Source organism: Fusarium poae, chromosome 1 (assembly GCF_019609905.1).
Source record: "Fusarium poae strain DAOMC 252244 chromosome 1, whole genome shotgun sequence".
In the NCBI taxonomy this organism is placed as follows: Eukaryota; Fungi; Ascomycota; class Sordariomycetes; order Hypocreales; family Nectriaceae; genus Fusarium; species Fusarium poae.
In genome coordinates this window covers 11,358,836-11,380,319 of record NC_058399.1, presented here as the reverse complement: position 1 = coordinate 11,380,319, position 21,484 = coordinate 11,358,836, and the positions used below count along the sequence as shown (strand labels likewise).

General features: G+C 45.9%; 8 protein-coding genes across 8 annotated transcripts; 3 read left to right on the top strand and 5 right to left on the bottom strand.

The window, feature by feature from the left end:
- Positions 1–1,241: 1,241 nt before the first annotated feature.
- On the bottom strand, positions 1,242–6,564 carry FPOAC1_003696 (uncharacterized protein; the record flags this gene model as incomplete). The annotated part of the gene is made up of 15 exons (XM_044848252.1): positions 1,242–1,262; positions 1,312–1,667; positions 1,722–1,774; positions 1,823–2,322; positions 2,371–2,554; positions 2,607–2,868; positions 2,923–3,105; positions 3,155–5,397; positions 5,445–5,540; positions 5,616–5,767; positions 5,818–5,853; positions 5,907–5,993; positions 6,047–6,097; positions 6,244–6,283; positions 6,335–6,564. The coding sequence occupies 15 exons, from the start codon at positions 6,562–6,564 to the stop codon at positions 1,242–1,244; spliced, it is 4,494 nt and encodes a 1,497-aa protein (XP_044714168.1).
- Positions 6,565–7,699: 1,135 nt separating this feature from the next.
- On the top strand, positions 7,700–9,938 carry FPOAC1_003695 (uncharacterized protein; the record flags this gene model as incomplete). The annotated part of the gene is made up of 4 exons (XM_044848251.1): positions 7,700–8,035; positions 8,089–8,179; positions 8,234–8,571; positions 9,204–9,938. The coding sequence occupies 4 exons, from the start codon at positions 7,700–7,702 to the stop codon at positions 9,936–9,938; spliced, it is 1,500 nt and encodes a 499-aa protein (XP_044714167.1).
- Positions 9,939–10,166: 228 nt separating this feature from the next.
- Positions 10,167–11,125, top strand: FPOAC1_003694 (uncharacterized protein; the record flags this gene model as incomplete). Its single annotated transcript, XM_044848250.1, has 2 exons — positions 10,167–10,322; positions 10,373–11,125. 2 exons carry the CDS (start codon positions 10,167–10,169, stop codon positions 11,123–11,125), a joined length of 909 nt encoding a protein of 302 aa, XP_044714166.1.
- Positions 11,126–11,470: 345 nt separating this feature from the next.
- FPOAC1_003693 (uncharacterized protein) lies at positions 11,471–11,764 on the bottom strand (the record flags this gene model as incomplete). The annotated part of the gene is made up of 2 exons (XM_044848249.1): positions 11,471–11,643; positions 11,698–11,764. 2 exons carry the CDS (start codon positions 11,762–11,764, stop codon positions 11,471–11,473), a joined length of 240 nt encoding a protein of 79 aa, XP_044714165.1.
- Positions 11,765–13,508: 1,744 nt separating this feature from the next.
- On the top strand, positions 13,509–15,800 carry FPOAC1_003692 (uncharacterized protein; the record flags this gene model as incomplete). Its single annotated transcript, XM_044848248.1, has 1 exon — positions 13,509–15,800. One exon carries the CDS (start codon positions 13,509–13,511, stop codon positions 15,798–15,800), a length of 2,292 nt encoding a protein of 763 aa, XP_044714164.1.
- A 63-nt stretch (positions 15,801–15,863) lies between these two features.
- Positions 15,864–16,599, bottom strand: FPOAC1_003691 (uncharacterized protein; the record flags this gene model as incomplete). The annotated part of the gene is made up of 3 exons (XM_044848247.1): positions 15,864–15,938; positions 15,984–16,326; positions 16,376–16,599. 3 exons carry the CDS (start codon positions 16,597–16,599, stop codon positions 15,864–15,866), a joined length of 642 nt encoding a protein of 213 aa, XP_044714163.1.
- Positions 16,600–17,148: 549 nt separating this feature from the next.
- FPOAC1_003690 (uncharacterized protein) lies at positions 17,149–17,574 on the bottom strand (the record flags this gene model as incomplete). Its single annotated transcript, XM_044848246.1, has 1 exon — positions 17,149–17,574. The coding sequence occupies one exon, from the start codon at positions 17,572–17,574 to the stop codon at positions 17,149–17,151; it is 426 nt and encodes a 141-aa protein (XP_044714162.1).
- A 476-nt stretch (positions 17,575–18,050) lies between these two features.
- Positions 18,051–21,424, bottom strand: FPOAC1_003689 (uncharacterized protein; the record flags this gene model as incomplete). The annotated part of the gene is made up of 3 exons (XM_044848245.1): positions 18,051–20,212; positions 20,270–20,878; positions 20,932–21,424. 3 exons carry the CDS (start codon positions 21,422–21,424, stop codon positions 18,051–18,053), a joined length of 3,264 nt encoding a protein of 1,087 aa, XP_044714161.1.
- Between the last annotated feature and the right edge of the window lie 60 nt (positions 21,425–21,484).

Sequence of the window (21,484 nt, the reverse complement as noted above, 5' to 3'; positions counted from 1 at the left end):
GCAGGATATTTGTCCAACCAGTTACCAAAGGACAGGACAAGCAGCTGATGCCTATAATTGACTGGAGTGAATGAATTGATGGTAGGTATATAGAGGAAGAAAAATCCCTTTCGACAGACTCGATAGTTCTTCCTTCCTCGGTTATCTTTATGCCAGCTTTTAGTTTTCTGTTCATCGATTTTGGAGCGACTTACCTGTCACAGTGTTGTTGACATGGTTGTTTATTCCTACCTCTTTGTTTATATAAACTTGTCTCTTCTTTTGTTCTTCGCCATATCCCAACGTTCAATTATATACCTTTGACTTCTGAGAACTCTTGTGTCTTTCTCATTTTACCCTCTCACCAGTCTACCGCTATCGCAAACCTCAAGCATGCCCCCCCCCCACCCACGAACACTTGTCCCTACCATCGGTCGATGATAACCGCGACGAAATACAACACAGCCTTTTCCACGGAACGCATGTATAAACTAGAAGACCTCAACTTGAGCGGAACATCAGTGTCTGGTAGCTCCTTCGAAAGAAGGCGCCTGTGTGCCCTGAAGTTACAAGCCGGCTATATATACTACTCTGTGGGTAGCAGAAAAAACAACCTCGTAAGTCTTGGGATACAAGAATAAATAGTCTGAGAGCTATAGTCTAAAGAGCATAAAGTGGCTTACTAATTTCGTCTCTCATACTTCCAGCGACCACTACACTGCTTTTACCAGCCTACCGATTCGCGGATACATCAAAGCTCGTTGACCACGAACGTCAGATTTCCCTGTTCACCGGCGCTTTGACTCATGATGAGGAGTCACTTGAACACCAGCTCGTTCACGTTCGGCAACATGGCCCAGCCATCGGATCAGTAATGTATGTCAGCGCTGAAGGACGTCAATCGTTCACGTAACCTGACAATGCTGTACTGTCGATTCCCGTTTTGGAGATACGTTTCTGGACCATCTACTACCTATGTACATATATAAAACAGTTGCTGATGGAGGAGATTTTGTATATACTTCCAAGTCCTCATTTTGGGATAGACTAGTATAGGGGTGGAAGATGCCGTGGTTCTATCCTCGGTTCTTGAACAAGTATAAGAAAGGAGTACAATCATTACAGCATGAGAAGACAATAAGGGGTTTGGAGGATTCACGAATGGAAGCATAAGGGACGAAATTCTTAGGTTAACTTGTGCTTAATATATACCTTCAAGAAATCTATATCATGCTTCCATGCTATTTGCATTCTACAAATGATCACTTTTTCGTTTCTTCCAACTGCGAATGATATTAGTATAAATGAAAGTTGAGGCAATGGAGTACTTACACATCTAAAAGACCCAATCTGGTTAGACACCCAGGTACCATCGCCCGTATTCGTCGACATGCAAGTATGATCCGACGTACGATCAAACGGACGCTTGCAATCATCACCAAAGTAAAAGACACAGTTGTATCCCTCGTCCGGAACAAGGATACTATGCGGGGAGGATAAACCTCCGAAGCATCCTCCTTGTTCCTTTGTTCCAATGTACTCTCGGCAATCTGTATCAGGCATTTCCCTAAAGTCGTAACATTTGTTCAACTCGTACCCCCAGACCGTCCTGGAACGTCTGGAATCTTTTCTTTCGCAGTCTTTCGTGTAGACACTTTCGGATCCTGGGTACAGTGGATGGATTTGCACTATTAAATGTTAGTTTGCGTATTTGGAGTAGTTAGAGTAGATATGTCACTTACTGGACCATTTCTTTGGCTTGGCAGGTGTGTCTGTTGGTGGCTTCTCCGGTTCACTGCATTCCAGTTAGTCAAGAGCGAGATAATAAATCGGTGATACTTACGGTTCGCAATAGTTTGGCTCACTGGGAGATGTCCATGTAGCATATCCTTTACGAACCTGATGGTTCAGCATGATTTCATACGCGACCAAGCTGGCAATCATATCGTGAAGTGGAATCTGAGGATGAAAAACTCGTGCGTAACCATTGGGGACCAGGTAATCAACAATATCAGCACGAGTAGCCAGACTCCTCTTGCTCTTGTTATCGTTGTCGTGGTGAAGCTCGGCATTAGGATCCATGAGACGCGTGATCTTGGCAAGGATGAGCATGTCACCGTAAAAAGTCCCGCTAAGCTCGCCTTCGGCCGAGTCGCGTTTCCATGGTGTGGTTCCTGCAGGATCCCAAGAGTTGAGTTCGTAGAACATGAGTCCCTTTCTAGTATTGGATTCGCTTGTCGACTCGTCGACGCCTGACTCGCAGTACCTGCCGCCGTACTTGCCGACAAAGGGGTCGTAGTGGATGAACCTGACAGAGTCTCCTGCTCTTCTAACTGCTGCTTCCTGTTTGTTTGTTAGTGAGAATTTGTAAAGTGAGCGAAGTAAACATACAAGTTGTTCATTGACCGCATCGACCAATAAGTTCATCGACGTACGGCGAGATCTCGTCAAGTACTCAGCCGGTTGTCCAAGGTTGGCCAACTTGTAAATCCATGTTGTCCAGGTGACTTTGTCGCAGTCCGATGTCATACTCTCAGCAAAGAACCTGGCATACCCTGTGACATATATCTTGGCCCTGCGTTGTTGTTAGATATCTGTATGCCAGAGTAATTGTAGAAGGAACATACCCATTGTTAAGCTTCTTCTTGGCAGCTGTCAACACTGCATCAAGGCTCTTACCAAAGGCATCACCAGTAGCCAGTGCCTTACTATGCTCAATCTGACCCTCGCATCCTCGGGAGAGACTGTCCCAGTCAAAGTCCTTGGCCCATGCGTAGTCCTTGTCTACCTCTGCAATCACCTTTGCAGCAGCAGCTTGCTGTGCAGTGAAAACACCCATTTGGAAAATACAAGAGTTTAGCAGACTTATCAAACCGACGTCGTTGCCACCTAAGGGGATCCATCGTTAGCATCATCGCCGTAACACTATAATAGAAAACGTACCGATGGAAAGAGTAATAGCGTCTTGGTTGCTGTCCATGTTGGGAATCTGTTTGTCTACCACATCCTTCATGACAGCACCAGAGCATGAAAGGAACTGGAAGTTGCGCTTGGATGGATCTCCAAGTCGCTCATCTTGGTTGAGAAGATACGGGTAGGCGTGATCGTAACGGGCACAGGCAAAGTCTAGAAATTGGGTTAGTGTGTGTTGATGAAAAATAGCTTCCAGACTTACCACTTCCTGACTTCAACGCATCGTAGAAGCTTCCCAACCTGTCTCCAGCACCGATACCAGCCGAGTAAGAATCTCCAATAGCAGCAAGCTTTCGAATGTTCAAATAGTCATCTGCAATGTTATCATCTCTAGGCTCCAAGTCCCAGTTGATGCCATTGTCGGCACACTTAACCTTCTTGTTCTGGAGGACACTCCAGCAGACATTGTCACAAGTAGACGGCAAAGATGGAACACCGCCTCCGCTTCCAGGGTTCTCATTACCGCTGGGGGATGGCAGGTCACCGAAACCGGGGTCTTGACCCGGAGCCCAACCTCCGTCGTCACCTGTGTTGTCCGTCATGCCGCAACGGTTGAAGAATGTCTCTCCGCGGTTGTCAAATGTAGCCATGATGGAGTGTAGGTCTGCTCTGCCATCTCCATCGAGGTCAGGGAAGTATTGGCATGTACCGGCCCAGGAGCCAGCGTACTGCTTACCACTCTTCAAAAACCACCAGTTGCTACCACCAGTGTCCATCTTGCCGTTGTTGATGTAGACAGTAGCGTCGCCTGTGTACTTATCGACCCAGATCATGTCCTCGCCACCGCGTCCGTTGACGTTTCCAAAGCGAAGGTTGGCGCGATCAATACCCTCGGCCTTCTTGAACTGTGCGATCTTCTCCCAAGAGCCATCGCTGTTGTGAGTCCAACCGTAGAATCGTCCGTCAGGTTGGATGCAGATGTAGTCTGACATCTTGTTGTTGGAAAAATCGGCAAAGCGGACAGCAAGGTCGTGAATACCAACGCCTCTCTTTTCGGGACAGTTCAGCTGCGGTGCTGGGTCGGCGAGGTAGGTCCACTCGAAAGCTCCGGTCTTCTTGTAGTTGTTGAGCCAGACAGAGACCTTGTTGTTGTTGTCAGGGTCGACCCAGGCAATGTCGCATGCACCGTCGTTGTTCCAGTCAACCAGGTGAAGATCTCTACGATCGTAGTTCTTTCCAGGATTCCAAAGCTCCTTAGGCGAACCCCAGAACACATCGTTGTTACCGCTGACCGACTTCTTACCCAAGTTAGGCCAAACAGTCATCTTTCCAGTAGACAGAGTCCAAACGTAGTCCATACGTCCATCGTCATGACCATACATGTTGCAGTACTTGTTGCCATCGGCCTTGAGCTTGGTGGAACCACCACCAGTGTTCTTCCAGACCTTCATGTCGAACTTGAACTTTCCATCGGATTGCTTGGTTGATTGGAGATAGACGTAGTCCGCCTTGGGTAAATGCCCAAAGGGAGCCTCGCCATAGATCCTGGCAAAGTGAATTCGATCTCGACCGTTGGCACCAACACCAGCATGGGTTGGTCCGGAGGAGGCGCCTTTCCAGAATCCTTGACGCCAAGCGACGTTGAGTCCATCGCCTGCTTTTCCCTTTTTGCAGCTTCGGGAGTTGGTCCAAGTGGTTGTGGCACCTTTGTCGTCCACCCACAACCAGTCATCGCGTCCATCACCATTGATGTCTTCGAAACGAACACCACGCATGTCTCCCATGCCCTTGGCAGTGAATCTCAAGCCAAGAGGTTGCCAGGTGGGAGTGTCAGAGGTACCCGAGTTTCTCCATGCATGGACGTTTCCACTGTCATCAATAATCATGTAGTCGGATCTTCCATCTCCGTCGATATCGCCCCATCTGACACGATCCTGCTTGTAGCCGACGTTGCCCTTGATCATTCCGATGTTCTTGAACGTAGGTGGGCTAGTTGCTGTTCCGTCTCGGTTGTTGATGGAAGCCAACGTATCTCCGTTGGGGGAGACACAAAGGAAATCATCATATCCATCATTGTTGATGTCAACCCACCAGATGCCGCGAACATTGCAGAAGAGCTTGGTGTCCAGGTCAGACACTTTGGAGAATTTCCCGCCTCCATTGTTCTTCCATGTGGCGAAAGAAAGCTTCTCGTTGGCGTACCACCAACCGACAATATCATCGTACTTGGTACCATAAAGCCTGGTGAAGAACCACTGGTCGCGATCGAACTCGGAAGTATACGACCAGACAGTGCCCATCTCCTGACTGTTGTGGTAGTAGATGCCATCATCGTCGCCTGAGCCCTTTTGGGTAACACCACCGTACTGAGCTTGGCCAGGTTGCTTATCACACGTGTTACCCGTTGACTTGGTCATTGGAGCAGCTTCAGCAATGAGGCCAGCCTTGAAACCCCATTCAATGGCATACCAGAACTTGATGGCCATCTTCTTGTGTCCAGTATCACTGTGGTCGTTAGCGTTGAATCGTTTAGCTAGGGTATGTGAACTTACTTGGGATGGATGCCATCTGTCAGCTCATTCAGCGGGATATCAATGTCGATGTACGTGATTGGTTTCCCCACGCTTTTGAGGCGCTTGACAAGCTTCCTAGGGAAAGAGAGTTAGATTGATGAGTTTGATGAGTTTGATGACTGGATAAGTCCTTGGGTCACTCAAACATACTGATACTGCTCGTTGATCTCTTTTCGGTTTTTCTCTGCTGTGGCATCATTTCTACGAAGCACGGAAGAAACAACAACATATGTCTTGGACATGCCATCAGAGTTCCAAAGATCGTTGAGAAGTCCTTCTAATCGATCGCCGGCTCCGTCCACCTTGAAAAATATTAGGTTCCACTCACTAGTAGCCAAAGGGGAAAACATACCTTGTTTTGGTTCGCGTCGTTGGTGCCCACATTCATCTAGCAAAACAATTAACTTGGTGATCATAAAACAAATGTCAATTTTAACTTACCAAAACAACGTTGGCTTTGTATCCGTACGAGTTGCGTGCTGCATCACGGACTTGGTCGATGGTGAAGCCACTGGTAGCTTCGAAGTCCTGTTCAGTCAAAGGTGAGATATAGATAAAAATGCCTGGGGAAAGAAACTTACCCTGTCTTTCATGTTTCCATTTTGCTTGCTGCCTACCATGTTGACAAGCCACTGAGATTGTGTGTCAGTATGTGTAGAAATGTGACAGAGTCCAAAGTACGGTTCAAAAACTGTGTTTTTTTATGAGTTGATTTTATATGTATACTTCGGGACTTACGCCTCGAAAATCACCACACAAAAAAGTCCAAAGTACGTACACCCTTGTATCTCAATTGATCTCGAAGAGGTTTGCGAAAGCTATGCTGTGTTAGTGTTACACAAGTGAATACTGAATCGTTTGTCACTTACCCATTTCCGGTGCTTGAACCAACACCACTGACGATAGATGCACCCAAAGGCATGATTCTCAACTCTGGCTTCGCATTTTGACGGGTTGTGAGGCCTGCGTGGTTGGAAGCTAACGCATTGCCATAATATTCTGATTCGTAGTCTGAGTATTGCCCGGAAGGTAAACCTGCCACTCGGTCCAAGAGGGCAAGAACCGGCACTATCAGACTGAAGACAGTCTTGACGTGCATGGTTGTGAATCGTGTCTAGAGAAGCTACAATAAAAAAAGGAATGTATGGTAGAGTAAATGATTGTGGTGGTAGAAAAAGAGCGTACAATATCTGATACCAGAATCAGTAAAAAATGAAATACCTTTCGAAACCAAAGGAGTGTGGTGTCTAAAAAAAAAGTCAAGACTGAATAGGACTGACTAACTATATGATTGATGAGATACAATTCTCAAATGTAAGGATCAGTGTGACTTGATAATTTTCCTAAATCCCAGGGGATACAATACACTGCCACCCATTGCAACTAATTCTAGTGTCGAGACAACGTCCGTGAAAAATGCAACGTTTAAAATAAGCAGCAGTCTAGACTCCTCTGATCCTTCCATATGCAAGGATCCGATAGGTCTTTAGCACGATCAGCTCCACTGAGGCTCGGGCGCAAAAGTGAAACGGAGATTAAGTTACAGGGTCCTTGATCCTACGGGATTCAGCGCCTTACAAGGCATAATAGTTGTGGACCGGAAGTCATCCTAGTTTGTTACCAAGATGGTAACTATTCAACGGCCACTAAGTTGAGTTGAGCCTTGTAGACAATGCCTCACTTGATCGAGTTACTAATGCCGTATTAGTTAAATCAACGGTAAACTTTATATCACTCTCGATAATCAGTCAAGTAACCTCTAGTCTTGTGCATCAGTTGCCAAGATGCATGAAAATTGCCACAAAGAACGCCAAGGAAATCGGATGCACCGCCTCTTTGGTTGATCCTGGACGGTCTGGACCTAATGTAGCAAATTAGCGCAATCCCACCGAGTATGCGAAGAGTAACCCTATTGGACATGTATTCTTCCCTCTCGTGCATATTTTACCTGGACGGGGATACTGTAATTCTTGGAGGATCACACCCTTCCTTCGCGCGTTTAAGATAAGGAAGAGGGCTATAGCTCCGAGCTCCATTTTCCTTACCACCAAAAGTTTCTTTTTTCCAAATATCCAATTTCACTCCAAGTTCCATTTACAAACATATCTAGCCATCGAGTTTAGATTCTCGTTTGTCCCGGACTGTTACCTATATCTTGGCCAGTCACAAACTCACAGCACTGGTTCCATCTCTTTCAAGCCTCAGCCTTGATTCAATTTCTGTTTTCGCAGATCATGCGTTTCCAATCCTTCTCTCTGGCCGCTGCCTTGTTTAGTCAGGTGATTGCTGTTCCCTGTTCTGATATTGGATGGGCAACTGGTAGAGACGGTGACGGCCATGTCGGGCGCGATCCATTCGAACCGAATGGTGATTGGGATGTTGTCGACGCCAGACAATGTTGGGTTCGCTTCCAGACTCATAAAATAGGCCAGAATCCGATCGATTCCAGAATCACAAAAACAAAATTCGAAGCAACTTCCAGCCAAGTTCGCCATACCATCAACAACTATTTTGGCAGCACTGGCAATATTATGCTCTGGTTGCCCATGCGGACAAAATCCTTGCAATATGTACGTCTACAGATGCATTCATTTATATTATCGTGGAGTCTAATATTATATAGGCCAACATTCTAAGTGAAAACTTGGGCGAAGACTTTGAGCCTGTCGCTGGCCAATCCTCAATCGTAAAATCTCGTGCCATAGTATCAATCAGTAAGTCAAGTCAAACTTGCCATGTCCGCAAGAGTTTTACTAACTATCCGCAAGTCCTACCCAGCGGTGGAGAGAAGCTTGAAGAGGTGCGTGCAAGCCCTCCCGAGCAGGAGGAATCAAACGAAAACGTCGTCAACACGGAAAGAACAGGAATCGTTGGTCTCAGGGGTGAGATAGCTACCGAGGACTGGGCTTACACCACAGCGACCGAACTCCAGATGGTTATATTTGGCGTCATCTATGAACAACAGAAGGCCTACGTTCAGAGGAGGGCAGCCAACATGCGAGGGTTTGGCTGGTTAACTGCGGAAAAGGCAAACGGCGACTGCGTTGTACTCGACTTCCGAAGATTTGATGACTACGTTCTTCGCACGAGGCCAGCTGCAGATATAGTATGATGTACTTTACTTGGGTTAGCTTTATGTACCGGATAGTTTCTATTTGTATATATTTATGCTTGGATTTGGTAGAATGATTGATGTTGAACAAATCACGAAATGGATGTCTATGGCGGTGCTTACACTATTGGCAGCCAATTATTTGCAGGAACCAATGCTGCAGGCTAGTGAAACAATGATTTCGTCAATCCCAGTGAACGGGTATCTCAGGTTTGGAGAAGCACTAGCTATTCATTGATATCATAGCTTGAGAACCAGTAGGATAGACAAAGGCAGCGTCTGTGCAAACTAGCATCCAAAGAAAGAAGGCAGATTGTCTAAACAGAAAACAAAGGGATGGACGATTCATGGATGCCATTCAAGGCAGAAGGCATGTGAATTGATGGCTTCTAGGTATATACAGGATGAAAATTCCCTCTGATGGGAATAATCTCTCTATCTTGATCATCTCGCCAATACCAGATCTTACACGCTCTATTTCTATAGCTCGCTGTCTTTTCACATGTCCAGCTTACCTAGACAACTCCACGCAGAGATGTCTGATTCTACCCAGCTCACTAGGAGCAATGTATGGGATGCCGACTTATACCAGACAGAGTCTGAGCTACGGAGCTAACAATCGATAGCCTACGAATGTCAACGCCCCCCCGAGCTTCCTCACTTTGCCTGGCGAAATTCGAAACGCGATTTACGAAATCCTCTTAGTTCAATCCGAGCCCATAGATCTTTGGCACGGATTTGACTCAGGAATCCCAACGGGGCTCTTTCGCGTCAACAAGCAAGTCCACAGCGAAGCCACCATGCTATTTTACAGCACGAATCACTTCGTAATTACCGGATCCAGAGCTAGGGAAGTGGCTGCGTTCTTCTTCCAGAAAATTGGTGCCCGCAACGCAAGCCTTATTCGACATATCGTCATTGACTTCCCAGAACTTAAATGCCCCTGGGGATTTTATGCCGATGTCACTATCGACAACAATAGCATCGGTATCCTCGAAAGTATTCTCAACAACTGCACTGGCTTGAGGACGCTTAGGACTTCCTTGTATAGTACAGACAGCATGGAAATGAAGCTCTCCGGACTTCACTACGAGACCCTTCTCGGTGATCCACAGGAAGATATCGAAGATGCGCTAGATCTTGTCGATACTCATTTTAGAGCTTTTCCTTCTCAGCCAGAGATCATTCTTGACGTGTACGAGGAAGGACCTGATGACGATCTCAGGGAGGATTTGGAAAGTTATGGATGGGTGTTGAGAAAACATCCTCTTCCGGATGAGGAAGAGGACACAAGGTTCAGTGATATAAGAGACGAAATTAGGAGATCACTTTATGCTCACTATCTAGACTTCAGCTCTTAGACTATTTATTATCATAACCTAGACTAAGGAGACGATTTTTTCTGATACCACTACTGGGCAGCCTTGCACGTGATATCAGACTTGACCAATCACAGCGTCATATCTGCTGACATATGGCCCCTATTTCTTTTTTTGTACAACGCATCAACAATACAACTACAGGCACATCTCGCAATCACCGTAACAGTAATCAACCGTATGGACTAAAGAAAAAACAAATTGGTCAAAATGATATTCTGCCACGACTTTCTCTTCTCATTAACACAGTCTGGAGAGTACAGCGATTTTACACTGGTCTGCAAGGATCGAGAATACAAGCTACATCAAGTGATTGTTTGTCCACAGTCATCGGTCATAACGGCTGCTCTCTCTGGTGGTTTCAAGGTATTACACTATGGATTACGAGCGACTACCATCACTAATTCATTTTTTAGGAAGCTACAACCAAAGTCCTCACTGTGAACGAGTTCGATGTCTTCACCGTTCACTATATGATAGCATTCCTCTACGTAGGACAGTACGCCATATGTTCTGAAAGGGCGCCCAAATCAGATGACGGAAACAACCAGAACGACACAGAAGAGTCAAAGTATTATATAAAAAAACCCGAAGAGGAAAATGTCGATGATCTGATCTCTCATCTACGCGTCAATGCAATCGCCGACTACTATAATATTGAAAAGTTGGCTAAACTTTCGACCTCAAAGATCAAAGCCTTCCTAGATAAAGGTCAAAGCGCCGAGGTTTTCCCACGGATTATCCAAGAAGTATCAACTTCAAACAGAGATCCCGACATCCACTCAATCGTCGCTTCAGCCGCGGTCACACATATTGAGAGACTCTGTGATTTGGAAGCCTTTCAAGACATGGATCTCGACGGCAACCTCACCATGGAAATGTTTCGTGCGTATACCAAAAAGATAAAGGAACTTGAACGTCGCTTGGATGATGCGCAACAGAATGTTGTGACATACCAGCAACTTCGAGACGATGAAATAAAGGCAAAGGAATTCGTTATCAAGCGTATGGACATGTCTGTGGAGTTGCTATCAAACACGGAGGAATGCCGAAATTGCCAGGAGAATTTTGGCTGTTACTTTGAGAAAAAGGGTCCGGAGTTCCGACCTTATTATCTCTTGCGTTGTGGACATTGTGACTGTCGACATAAACACGATCAGAGCTACTAATCGGAGAGACATGAAGACGGCAAAACAACAGCTCGATAATAGAGATCTCAATACTCGTTCAATTCTCTTCCGCATTCATCAGGATACCAGAAGATTGGCTGCCTGAAGCACAAGAGACGAAATTAATAGGTTAGCTTATGCTTTTTAGACAAGACTTTTTACGCTGTTTATTTTTATTTCAGAAAATATACAAGGTTGACGTTTCTACTATCCACTGAGTAGGCATATTTTATTATTGCAAAATAGTTATGATCAAATCATTCCATAACATATGTCAAAGCAATAAGACAAATCCTTTTCGTCAACGAGATGGTCTTTATTGTGATATCATGGATGTCTATCTCCTCATGACCCCATAGGTATCAGATCCTGCATCGTCTCAATCCCTTCTCTCCCAAACCATCGAACTCTGAGCATAATCAAAGGCTTGTCGACATAAAAGGTGGATGGGGGAATATTTCCAACTTCGCGGATAATTCCCAAGGTGACATCGAGTCTTGGTTGCAAGGTAGTGGTACCTGTTGAAATTAGTAAGAGGTCATTGAAAAGCATCAGACAATCCGTTGACTTACCCGCACTCAACTGAATGTTCCACCTGAAACAGCTCAAGGTGTTGGGGTAAGCGCTATCACAGCGCATGCTGCTGAGCACGTCCCAAAGGCGGAGTTGCAGGCGATGATTGTTGCTGGGGCTGTAGCTCCTAGTGTAGCTCCCCAAGTGAACCCAGCTGCGCCGTAGCATGCCATGACAACACTGGCACAGCCAGCTTGGCAGATTCCGTACGCGATGGGACCTGCAGAGGCCGTAGCCAAGAGAGCAGTCATGGCGGCGATGGTGTGGGAGAGCTTCATCTTGGCAAGCGGTTGTCTTGATGGGAAGGTGGTTGTCTTGATAGAAGAGTTTTGAGATTGCTGATGATGATATTGAGAGGAGATGGTGTGGTGGAAGTTCTGTAAACGGTCAGACGCGGAGAAAGGATATTTTTATAGGCAGAATTATCGTCACACTGATTATATGAGCGTCGGTGACGGAGATGGTCGGCCTCCTGCTGCCCTTATCCGTCGTCATGCGAAGGACTGCCTAGATTCCGTCACCCTACGTTTGCCAGGCAGCAGTACGTAGACAAAGAGGAACAGAGCCAAGTTCACATAGCCGAGTTCCCAAATCGATCAAACAGCACTGAGGATGGTCCAATCGGGTTTCTCTGGTATTGAGAATGGATGCCCACGTTGCAACTAACAAATGGAAATAGCCACAATAAACTACAACGGCATTTCATTCATGGGCCATAAAGCTATAGAACCTTACTCCGGTTAATTCTTTTGTAAGTTTGCTTGAAAGTTATCGCTCAGTGGTTATGTTAACACTGGTGAAGTGGGAATTGCACTATCCTTCATACTTTTCTATGTAGATAATCACATAAGTCAAAGACTGGGAACTTTAAAACTTCACTAGTTTGTCTACGTCGCATTCCTACAACTGCTTCATCTTAGACAGCGGTCTGATAACATCATGTTTATATCAAGTGTTGCGCAGTCAATGAGCAGTCTGGGTATCTTTTCTAGTTATTTTACGAACCTTTATTAATAACACAAGAATAAGTCATATAAGGTTTGGACTTATGTTGAGCCCTGTGGCGTTACTGCCCTTACTACTGTTGACACTGTTGTATTATCGTTGAATTTCCCAGATTGCGGCTTCATTTGCTGCAAGTTACACATTTAGATGTTTAGAACCTTATTTCAGATTTCTTATTTGATATCTGCAAGGCCAGTCGCAATGTATTAAATATTACAACAAACGATAGCCGTTCTGAGGATTCGATGGATAATCGTTATGTCGTTGTTTGCTATAACATGGCCAGCACAGGATGCCCAGTATAGAGGAACAGCAGCGCAAAGAGTTGTACTAGACCAGACCTAGACCTGTGATTAAAAAGGGCAGGCGTATCTTTGGTTACGGAGCTCTTTATTCTAAATTCCCCAATACCATGCATGCCAAGGGACTGCGCCGTAAAGAAGACAATGCCAAGGAGACCTGAGACAAGGTAGCTACTACACAAGGCACCGTCAGCCTATCATTGTACAGATCTAAGTCGTAATTCTGCCTTACATACAACTACTACCTATGTACTATGTATAGCATCCCCCCACCGTGACTACAAATGGTAATCACCGAAGCGCGTACGGGGATGAATATTGCTGACACGTATATCTACCCTTGTATTTCCCCATTGACACTACATTGTAGTGATACCTCCGTTATAAATCCGGTGTAAATTGTATGAAAAAGAACCGAGTACCCAGCACCTCTTGTACATACAGATCGTCTTTTCACCGCCGCCAGTTCCTTGAAGATCTCAAGATACATAGAACTCACCACCATGTCAGCACCCGACATGTTCGAAGTCGAAGATCTTGGACCTTCTCAGCGTGAGCCACTTCCACGCCAATCAATAGGCTCCAGACGGCCCTCTTCTATCAATCATCCTGATTCCAGATCGCAAAACTCCGAAGAACATCGGCCTCTTGCAGCTGGTAGAGATAATGAACCGAGCGACGGATCGGTGGAAACTTCTGAGAATGAGTACCAGCTCGAGGATCTGTCGGAGCCACCAACTGCGAAGGGTATTATACTACGCAAGACAGTACCTCCACCAGGGACGTCTAACACAAAAGACACAACTGGCCAAAAGAAGGACCGAGAAAACGTCTTCTGGATCTGGAAAGAAGAGCTCCTTTTGCTTGTGGTTGCCGCAGGATTCTTTGCTGGTATCTGTCGAATTCTCTACATATACGATGAAAAGGAACTGCCACACTGGGACGACTTGGGCATCACACTCAACACACTTATCTCAATCATCGCAACCATATTCCGGGCATCACTGGCAATAATCACATTCGAGATCCTTGCTCAGCTCAAATGGGACTGGATTTCTAGTGGAAGTTTTCGTCCTATGCAACAGGTTCAAGTGTTTGATAGTGCTTCTCGAGGCATTCTCGGATGCCTTCGCCTAATTCCGATCATAGCAATTCAACATCCCTTAGCGCTGGCTGCTATCTTCGTTACTGTCTCCTCCATTGGTATCGGCTCTTTCACACAGCAGTCTATTCAGACATTTCAATGTCGTTTACCAATCCAGTCGCTAGATTATCCCGCGACAATAACTACAGTGAATTATGCCGAGTTCTCCGACTCTTGGGCGGGTGGCATATATTACGAAACTGGCCTGGACATGAAGCTAAAGCTTGCAATGAAGGATGCGATATTGTCTTCGCGCGAATACAGCTCGCTATTTAGCTGCCCATCGGGAAACTGCACGTTCCCTACGTACTCCAATGGTGGAGGGTATTCACGATCTAACCAAACGTCGCACGCAAGCGTTGGTTTTTGCAGCCGGTGCTCTGACATAAAGAAACTCGTTCGGGGTCCAGAGCCACTAAATTCAAGTGCAAGTTCTCGGCCTCGCAATCTTACAGTCGTCTATTCACTACCAAATGATCTGACCGTATATAAACCTAAGCGAATGGAAATAATTTACTGGCCGCGTCTTGGCGGCGAGGATAATCTGGTATTGAATACTCGAACGGAAACGAACATAGACTGGGCACATGAAGCACTTGACAACGAGTTCCTCAACCGAGCTCGATGGGCCGCCGTGAACATCACCATACTTGGTGCTTCTAAAGACGGTTGCAATGATCACCAAAACGGTACTTTCACATGCCATGAAGGCTGCAATGAGGAAACAGAATCCGCCGACTCATGTCGCTACTCGGACCATCTGCACCAATTTGAGCGTCCGATCAATCTCGCAGCTGCTGTCTGTACTCTGTATCCATGCATCAAATACTTTACCGCCGAAGTGGAGGATGGTCAAATACATGAGAAAGTGGAATGGGATATACCCCTCCGTCGGGAGCGACTCGACACACCTTCCTTCAGGCGACTCTGGCAAGGTATAATGCAACCATGTCTAGTGAATGGTACAGTCTACACATCAGCAAATGCATCATCCCCCCCTGGCAAGATTCCCAATCCTGCGCCAGTTCTTTTCCACATTGACGATTGGGTCACTGAGAACCCCAGGAGCGTGTCCGAGTTTGTGAACGTTACAGTTCCAGCTGATTGCATCGTCGAGCTCCCAACGTATATCTTGGAATCACTACGTGACGAAATAAGGGCCACTTATAATACCAACTGTACTATGGGACATCAACCGTGGGCTCGAGTGGAGTGTGTTCAACATCAAAGCAGTGGCGATTCCTCCGAATCGCATCTTGCAACCCTCATGACCGACGGGACAACTTCCGTATCCGCTATAGACAAAGCCATGGATTCCATAACTACAAGACTTACAAACGAGATTCGGGAAGTCGGCACTGGTCCATTTGGGAATCCAAACCCGAAAGTAAAAGGAGTGGTATGGGAGACGCGCGCATGCGTCCACATAGAATGGTATTGGCTCATATTTCCAGGCGCATTGCTAATCATGTGTGCAATTTTACTTGCCACGATTATGGTTAGGGATGCGAAAAAGAAGCACGTGTGGAAGAGTTCGATCCTTCCGTTCCTGTTGAAGGATCATCCTGGAATACAGAGTTTGAGTATAAAGGGTGTGGCAAAGGTTGCGGATGGCTATGAAGTCAAAATGGAAACGAAGAATACAGTTTAGAAGCATGGAATGGGATTTATCAAGGCCATGTATGTCTATTGTTGTGTAGAAGTTGAGCTGCCTTTATGCTTGCCTTTCTAGAGACTTGCATCGAAGACTGACAATTTCCAGACTAACCAGTCCTTCCATGTCATTTATCTGTGACACTGCGTCCCTGAATGCAACTGTATGGCGATAGCTCACCTGCATCACATCAACACTCCAGCCAACGAATCCCATAAGTGCCGCTCCCAGTTGCCCGTCAAGAACTTGCTCTCTCTTCACTGGAAAGTCGTTCTCAACGCCCCAACCATGGGCCAGTTTTGCAACGCCAGAGCACGAACCAAAAGTCTTGGCCATAATATCCTGGAGTTGTACAGCTGCCTTGTCTTTTTCGGCCTGGGGAAAGTTCGTGGGGAAGTAAGCTACTAAAACATCCGTCACAGGAAACTGAAATACATCAGACGATGGATCCATGATAACATGCTTCGTGAATTCTCCATGAGTACAGATTTTTGGAATATCCTTGACTGCATCTGCTCCATACCTGAGAACTATTAGTATTGTGAAACTCCCGCTAATAGAAGTCAACTTACTCTATGGCGAACTTTTCATGTTGTTCAACAGTGTCCCAGTCAAAGAAACCCCAAATTCTTAATGGGTTGTCCTCTTCCAAGCCATAATAAACCCGAGATGGCCCTGCAGGCTTGATAAGGACGGTTGACCAAGCCTGATGTAAGATGTTGCCCTCGGGAGTGGACGGATCCATAATGTCGATGCCGGGCTTGACCCCCATGACACCAACTTCTTGAATGACCATTGCTGCTTGAATGAGGTTTGATGTTACGTAGATATACGTTTTCTTTATCTGCTGATGTCTGTTCTCTGTTGGCTTGTAGGGCGAGGATTGCGAATATATATATGTATCATTGAGACTGCTGACCCATAGTTCAGAAAGTGGCTGCCTACATACTTACAAGTTAGCTGCGTCATCTAAAGCAGGCAACCCTTGGCAGATATGTCCAAATAGTATCCAAGCGATTATTTTACTTGATAAAAAGTTTCAAATTACGTATCTTCTGCGCGTCTCTATATATAGCTCCAACAGTAATTTATTGTGTTAGTATATGACCCGAGTTAGATAACCATCTCAGGATTGACGGGGTTTTCTGTTATCCAGATATGCGACAGAGAGACCACCAGGCCAATGATAAATATTAGACTAGCTTTATTAAGGATATGATCGTAATGTTTTCATTTAATCTTCCAGTTTCAAAAGCACAAGAGATCTGATAGTTGCATTTCCAAGTCCCCTGACTTCTTGAATAACTATTTCTGACCTTCATAAGGTTTAATAGGGTTGATATGCCTACAGCACATACTTAAAAACCTCTGCACAAAGTGCCAAACAGGCGGCCAGACATAGGCAAGATTTTGCCAACCAAAGGTGGTCCGGATGTCTACTCAGGTTCCCTGTATACAAGGGCAACTGGATATATCGGCGTCGTTCTTCGATAATATCTTCCAGCGATAGTGCCTGTCTCAAGACAGCATTCTCCAGACATTCGAGGTCTTTTTCAAGTCGTGCAAGTCGCTTATTCACGATCTGGAGGTTGGTACAGTCTTGAGTGAAAGAGGGCGGGTTCGAGGGAGTGTCCGTAGCGACCGTGCGGGACGTTCGTCTATTGAAGATGCCTACGCGTGGACGGGGTAGTATGCGTCGTTGAGACTGGCTAGTTGGAGACCGTGAGGTGGGAGAGGGGGAAGACCTCGCAACCCATCGCAGCAGAACCATGGTGAAAAAAAGAGTAGCGAGTAAATCTGTAGATAATCGCAACCGGCGAGGTCTACGAAAGTAGTTAGCAACGTAGAGCCCAGGGGACCGGGATTGACAGACTGTAAGTGTTTTGCCTTTTTCTTTTGCTTATACTGACTTTTTTTCTCTTTACGGTAGTTTATCTTGGTAGATTGATATAAGTGACAATTAGCTGTAAATGTCTTGGACGATTAATCGAGGTGGGAAAAGGAAGAGGTCACTGCTGTCTGTATGGCTTGACAGAAGCTTCTCTTATTATAGCCGATATCATAAGGTTTAGGCAGCCCTATGATTTAGTTTTGTATTGGGAAAGTTTATCTCAAGATGTGCTGTATATAACCCTCAGGGTTCAGAAAAATTGGCCGCTGAAAGTATAAGAGATAATAATAGTGGGTATCAAACGGGCTGGATTTGTGATATATTCTGTCATTTACTAGTATATTGCGAAGGAAAACCTAAACAGCTCTGCTCATGCTAGCTCCATGGAACTCTATGAAAACCTGAATGTCCTTCCCCTGAATATTGATACCGGGGTTGTCATTTGTATCAATCTTCAATAGCCATGTTGCATATGGACCTATAGCCGCTACCGAGCTTTCCGTAACATCACCATGTACGTAATTGTTTGTGATGTCCTGTCTGCTATGCACTCGATCTCCAGTGCAATCGTCCAAGGTTTTGACCTTGTCGTACTCAAACTGAAACTGCATGTTGACGAAGTCGTGATTGAATTCTCGCCGAGATCCATTCGGACTGTGAAAGGTTTCGAGACCCATGTGTGTAATATCAACTGTCATTGTGTTCAAGCCTCTGCCGTCGGGTTGCTCTCCTTGAACATTGAGCAGCCAAACGCACACCTGGTTGATACGGATGTTGTATTTGCCAGCAAAAAGGCGAGATCTTGGAACATTGGGCTTCTGTGGCACTGGACCCAGAGACTCAGGACTGAGCTTTACAGGTACTGTGTGAACACCCTGAATTTTTGTCTTGAATGTGTTCAACTCGGCAGGTGACAATTGGTATAACACACTACCATGACCACCGATTACTGGAGGATTAGGCCAAGTAGACCAGTAACTGTTCCGATAGAGATTATTCATCCCGTCTTCGAAATCCTTGACTAGCAAAGAGCAATCGACGTCTAGGTCAGAACCATCCCTTAGTGGTCCTGAACTTCCTGAAAAGGCTGTCGGTTCCACAAGTGCCCAGAATTGTAGTGCACGACTTTGAAAGTTGAGTAGACGCATGACTTCAAGACGTAAGTTATCGCGCATATCGCGGAGCCAAAACGCAACCGCCGGTATATTAGGATCAAGTTCCATTTTTTGTTTGGCATAACTGTCGCTCCTCTTGGTATTGAGTTCCACTGCATCGCGCGCCTCCTTGAGTGACACCAATGCCATATTGTAGTTGAGCACCTCTCGGTTGCGTGTGAGGATAAGGTCTAGGAAGCCATCTAACCTCTCGAGAAGTTCTTCTGACTTGTCCTTTGGCAGCTTTGCGCGAAACTGCTCAATCAGAGATTTGATCTCCTCGGCTGTGGCTGTGATCTTCAAGGCTGAAGGATCATCCACCGATATTTCTCCGTCTCTATTGACCGAAAAGACCTCTTGCAGAGACTCGAGAGTCTTGCCAGACTTGACCATCTTTTTGATCACGTATTCTTTCTTGACATGATTACCCTCCTGGTCAGTAATGTCGGAGACCGTCTTGTAGCCCAAACCAAACGATTGTACCGCAAAGTTGAAAGAAGTTGGTGCAAAGCATAACGACGATAACGCCTCGACAGTCTTTTCTATGTCCCAATCCAGAACTTTACTGAGAGCCTGTTTGAGGTTCGCAATCAGCTTTACTATGAATCCTCGTTTCTCTTGTACCGTAGAGGTTAACAAAACGATCCTCGCACCAGTAAGCTGTAAGAATCCGTTGTCACCAGCAATTGCGCTAACCATAGCTCTAGCCTGATTGAGGCAGTAATGTGTTGCCTGTAAACCTTCAAGTGCGAATTGACGCGCTGCGATATCGTCTTGAGCTTGGTTCTCGTAGTTCTTGGTTTTTGATTCCAATTCAGAGAGATACCTCAATTGTTTTGATAACTGTTTCTCGTAGAAAGTTACCGAAAAACGAGGAGCCCAATTGGGAGCATGATTGAACATGTCATAGCCCAGGGCTAACCGTGCACGCCAGGTCCTGGCATTATTGTAGCATGCATTCAATTGCCCGATAGCATGCAAGGTGAGGTGATTGGAAAACTCCATAACGCCGTAGGCTTGTAGCAGTGGTGAAGGATTTGGTGAAGGGGAAGGCGATTTGACTTCTTTTACAAGACTGGGAACAAAGCACAATCTTCGCTCTATTTTCGCAAGCAAATCTTCAGCGGTTTTCCAGTCACCCGGCCCAGAGGCGAAGTAAAGGGCTTCTGCCTGTTTGAGGAGCATGCGGCATTGATCAGGATGGATGAAGGCGAAGGGGACTTTTGATATAGCACCAATCACCACCTCGCTACCTGAAAGACAGATGGCTGTGGCCTCAACTGTTCCTGGTTTACCATGCAGGCCGTGCTCTCCAAATTTTGGGTCAAACCCTGCAGCACTTCGGCCACCAGGATTGCCCGAACCTGAATTTAGAAGCAATGATTAGAGTGAACACTTGAGTTCTGGGTGCTGAAACTGACCTCCAGTTACTGTAACGCAGTTCAAAATGTGGACATTTGTCTCCTGGACGCAGTCGTTTAGATTCTGCTCAAGAGCATGTAAGAGACTGGTAAGACGTGTATCTTGCGTCGAGGTTGCCAATTTAGATGACAGCGATGCCAGTAACACCATAAGATCTTTGTACTCCACATCGTCGTTATCTTCTCGATCAGCAAGCCACTTGGTAATCGTTTCCTTCAGCGTGTCCAGATACTCGAATCTAAATGCATCATTGAGTTCGGGAGTTTCTCCTGCATCCAGATGAGACTTGAGTGTTTCGAGAGCGTCTGTGGCCACTTTCTCGAGATCTTCGTTCGGGAGCGATACCATAGCGTTTTGAGGATATAGAATGCTCTTCACGCCATACCCCAGCTGCTCTATAAGATCACGATATCTACCATATGTACTTGGTATCTTTTTCAAACTCTCTAGCACCTGGGTAGACAGTTTTGGTGTCGCTAGGCTTGGCATGGTAGTGCTAAGGAAACCTTGGACCACGCGGAGTTTCTCTGGCCAGGAAGCGCTTCGCATGTCATAAAGTCGCCCCAGAAACTCATATACGGGATTGGCGTATACAACAGTTATTCGGCCTACAAGTGTTAGTTAGGTATTAACAAAGGTCGGTAAAATTGAGATAAAATACCACCATGGCCACCATTTCCTCCCTTCCCACCCACGCCTTGTGTGGCATCCCATCCAGATACTCCGTTTCCGCCGGCAGAACGTAACATGAATTTGTTGACTTGTAAACTCTCCAAATCCTCCACAAAAACTTCAATGTTGCCACCAGCCTCACCATGAGCGGTGTTGGGGGTATTAGCTGATGGTGGAGAACCGTTTTTTCCACTAACATCAATTGTACAATGTGTTTCACCGCTAATGGGAAATAGCTGGAGTTCTGAGCAAAAGATTCCGATACTTCTACCGGGTATGTTCAGAGAGCCTCGTATCTCAATGCGTTCAGCGTAGATAAGACATGATTCTGTGTCGAAAGCAAAGTTTGCGTCAATGACTTCAGGTGACTTTGAGATGGAGAGAATAACTGTGTGTTTGCCGACGGTGTAGACAGCGCGATCACTCGTGGCGAAGCGTGGTCCTTTGGACTGAGACGATTCAGCGGGTTCGTCGCCCTCCATTGTAAAAATCTTGAGGAAACTTTGTCAAGTCAAGAGATGGACATGTAGATCACTCACAAT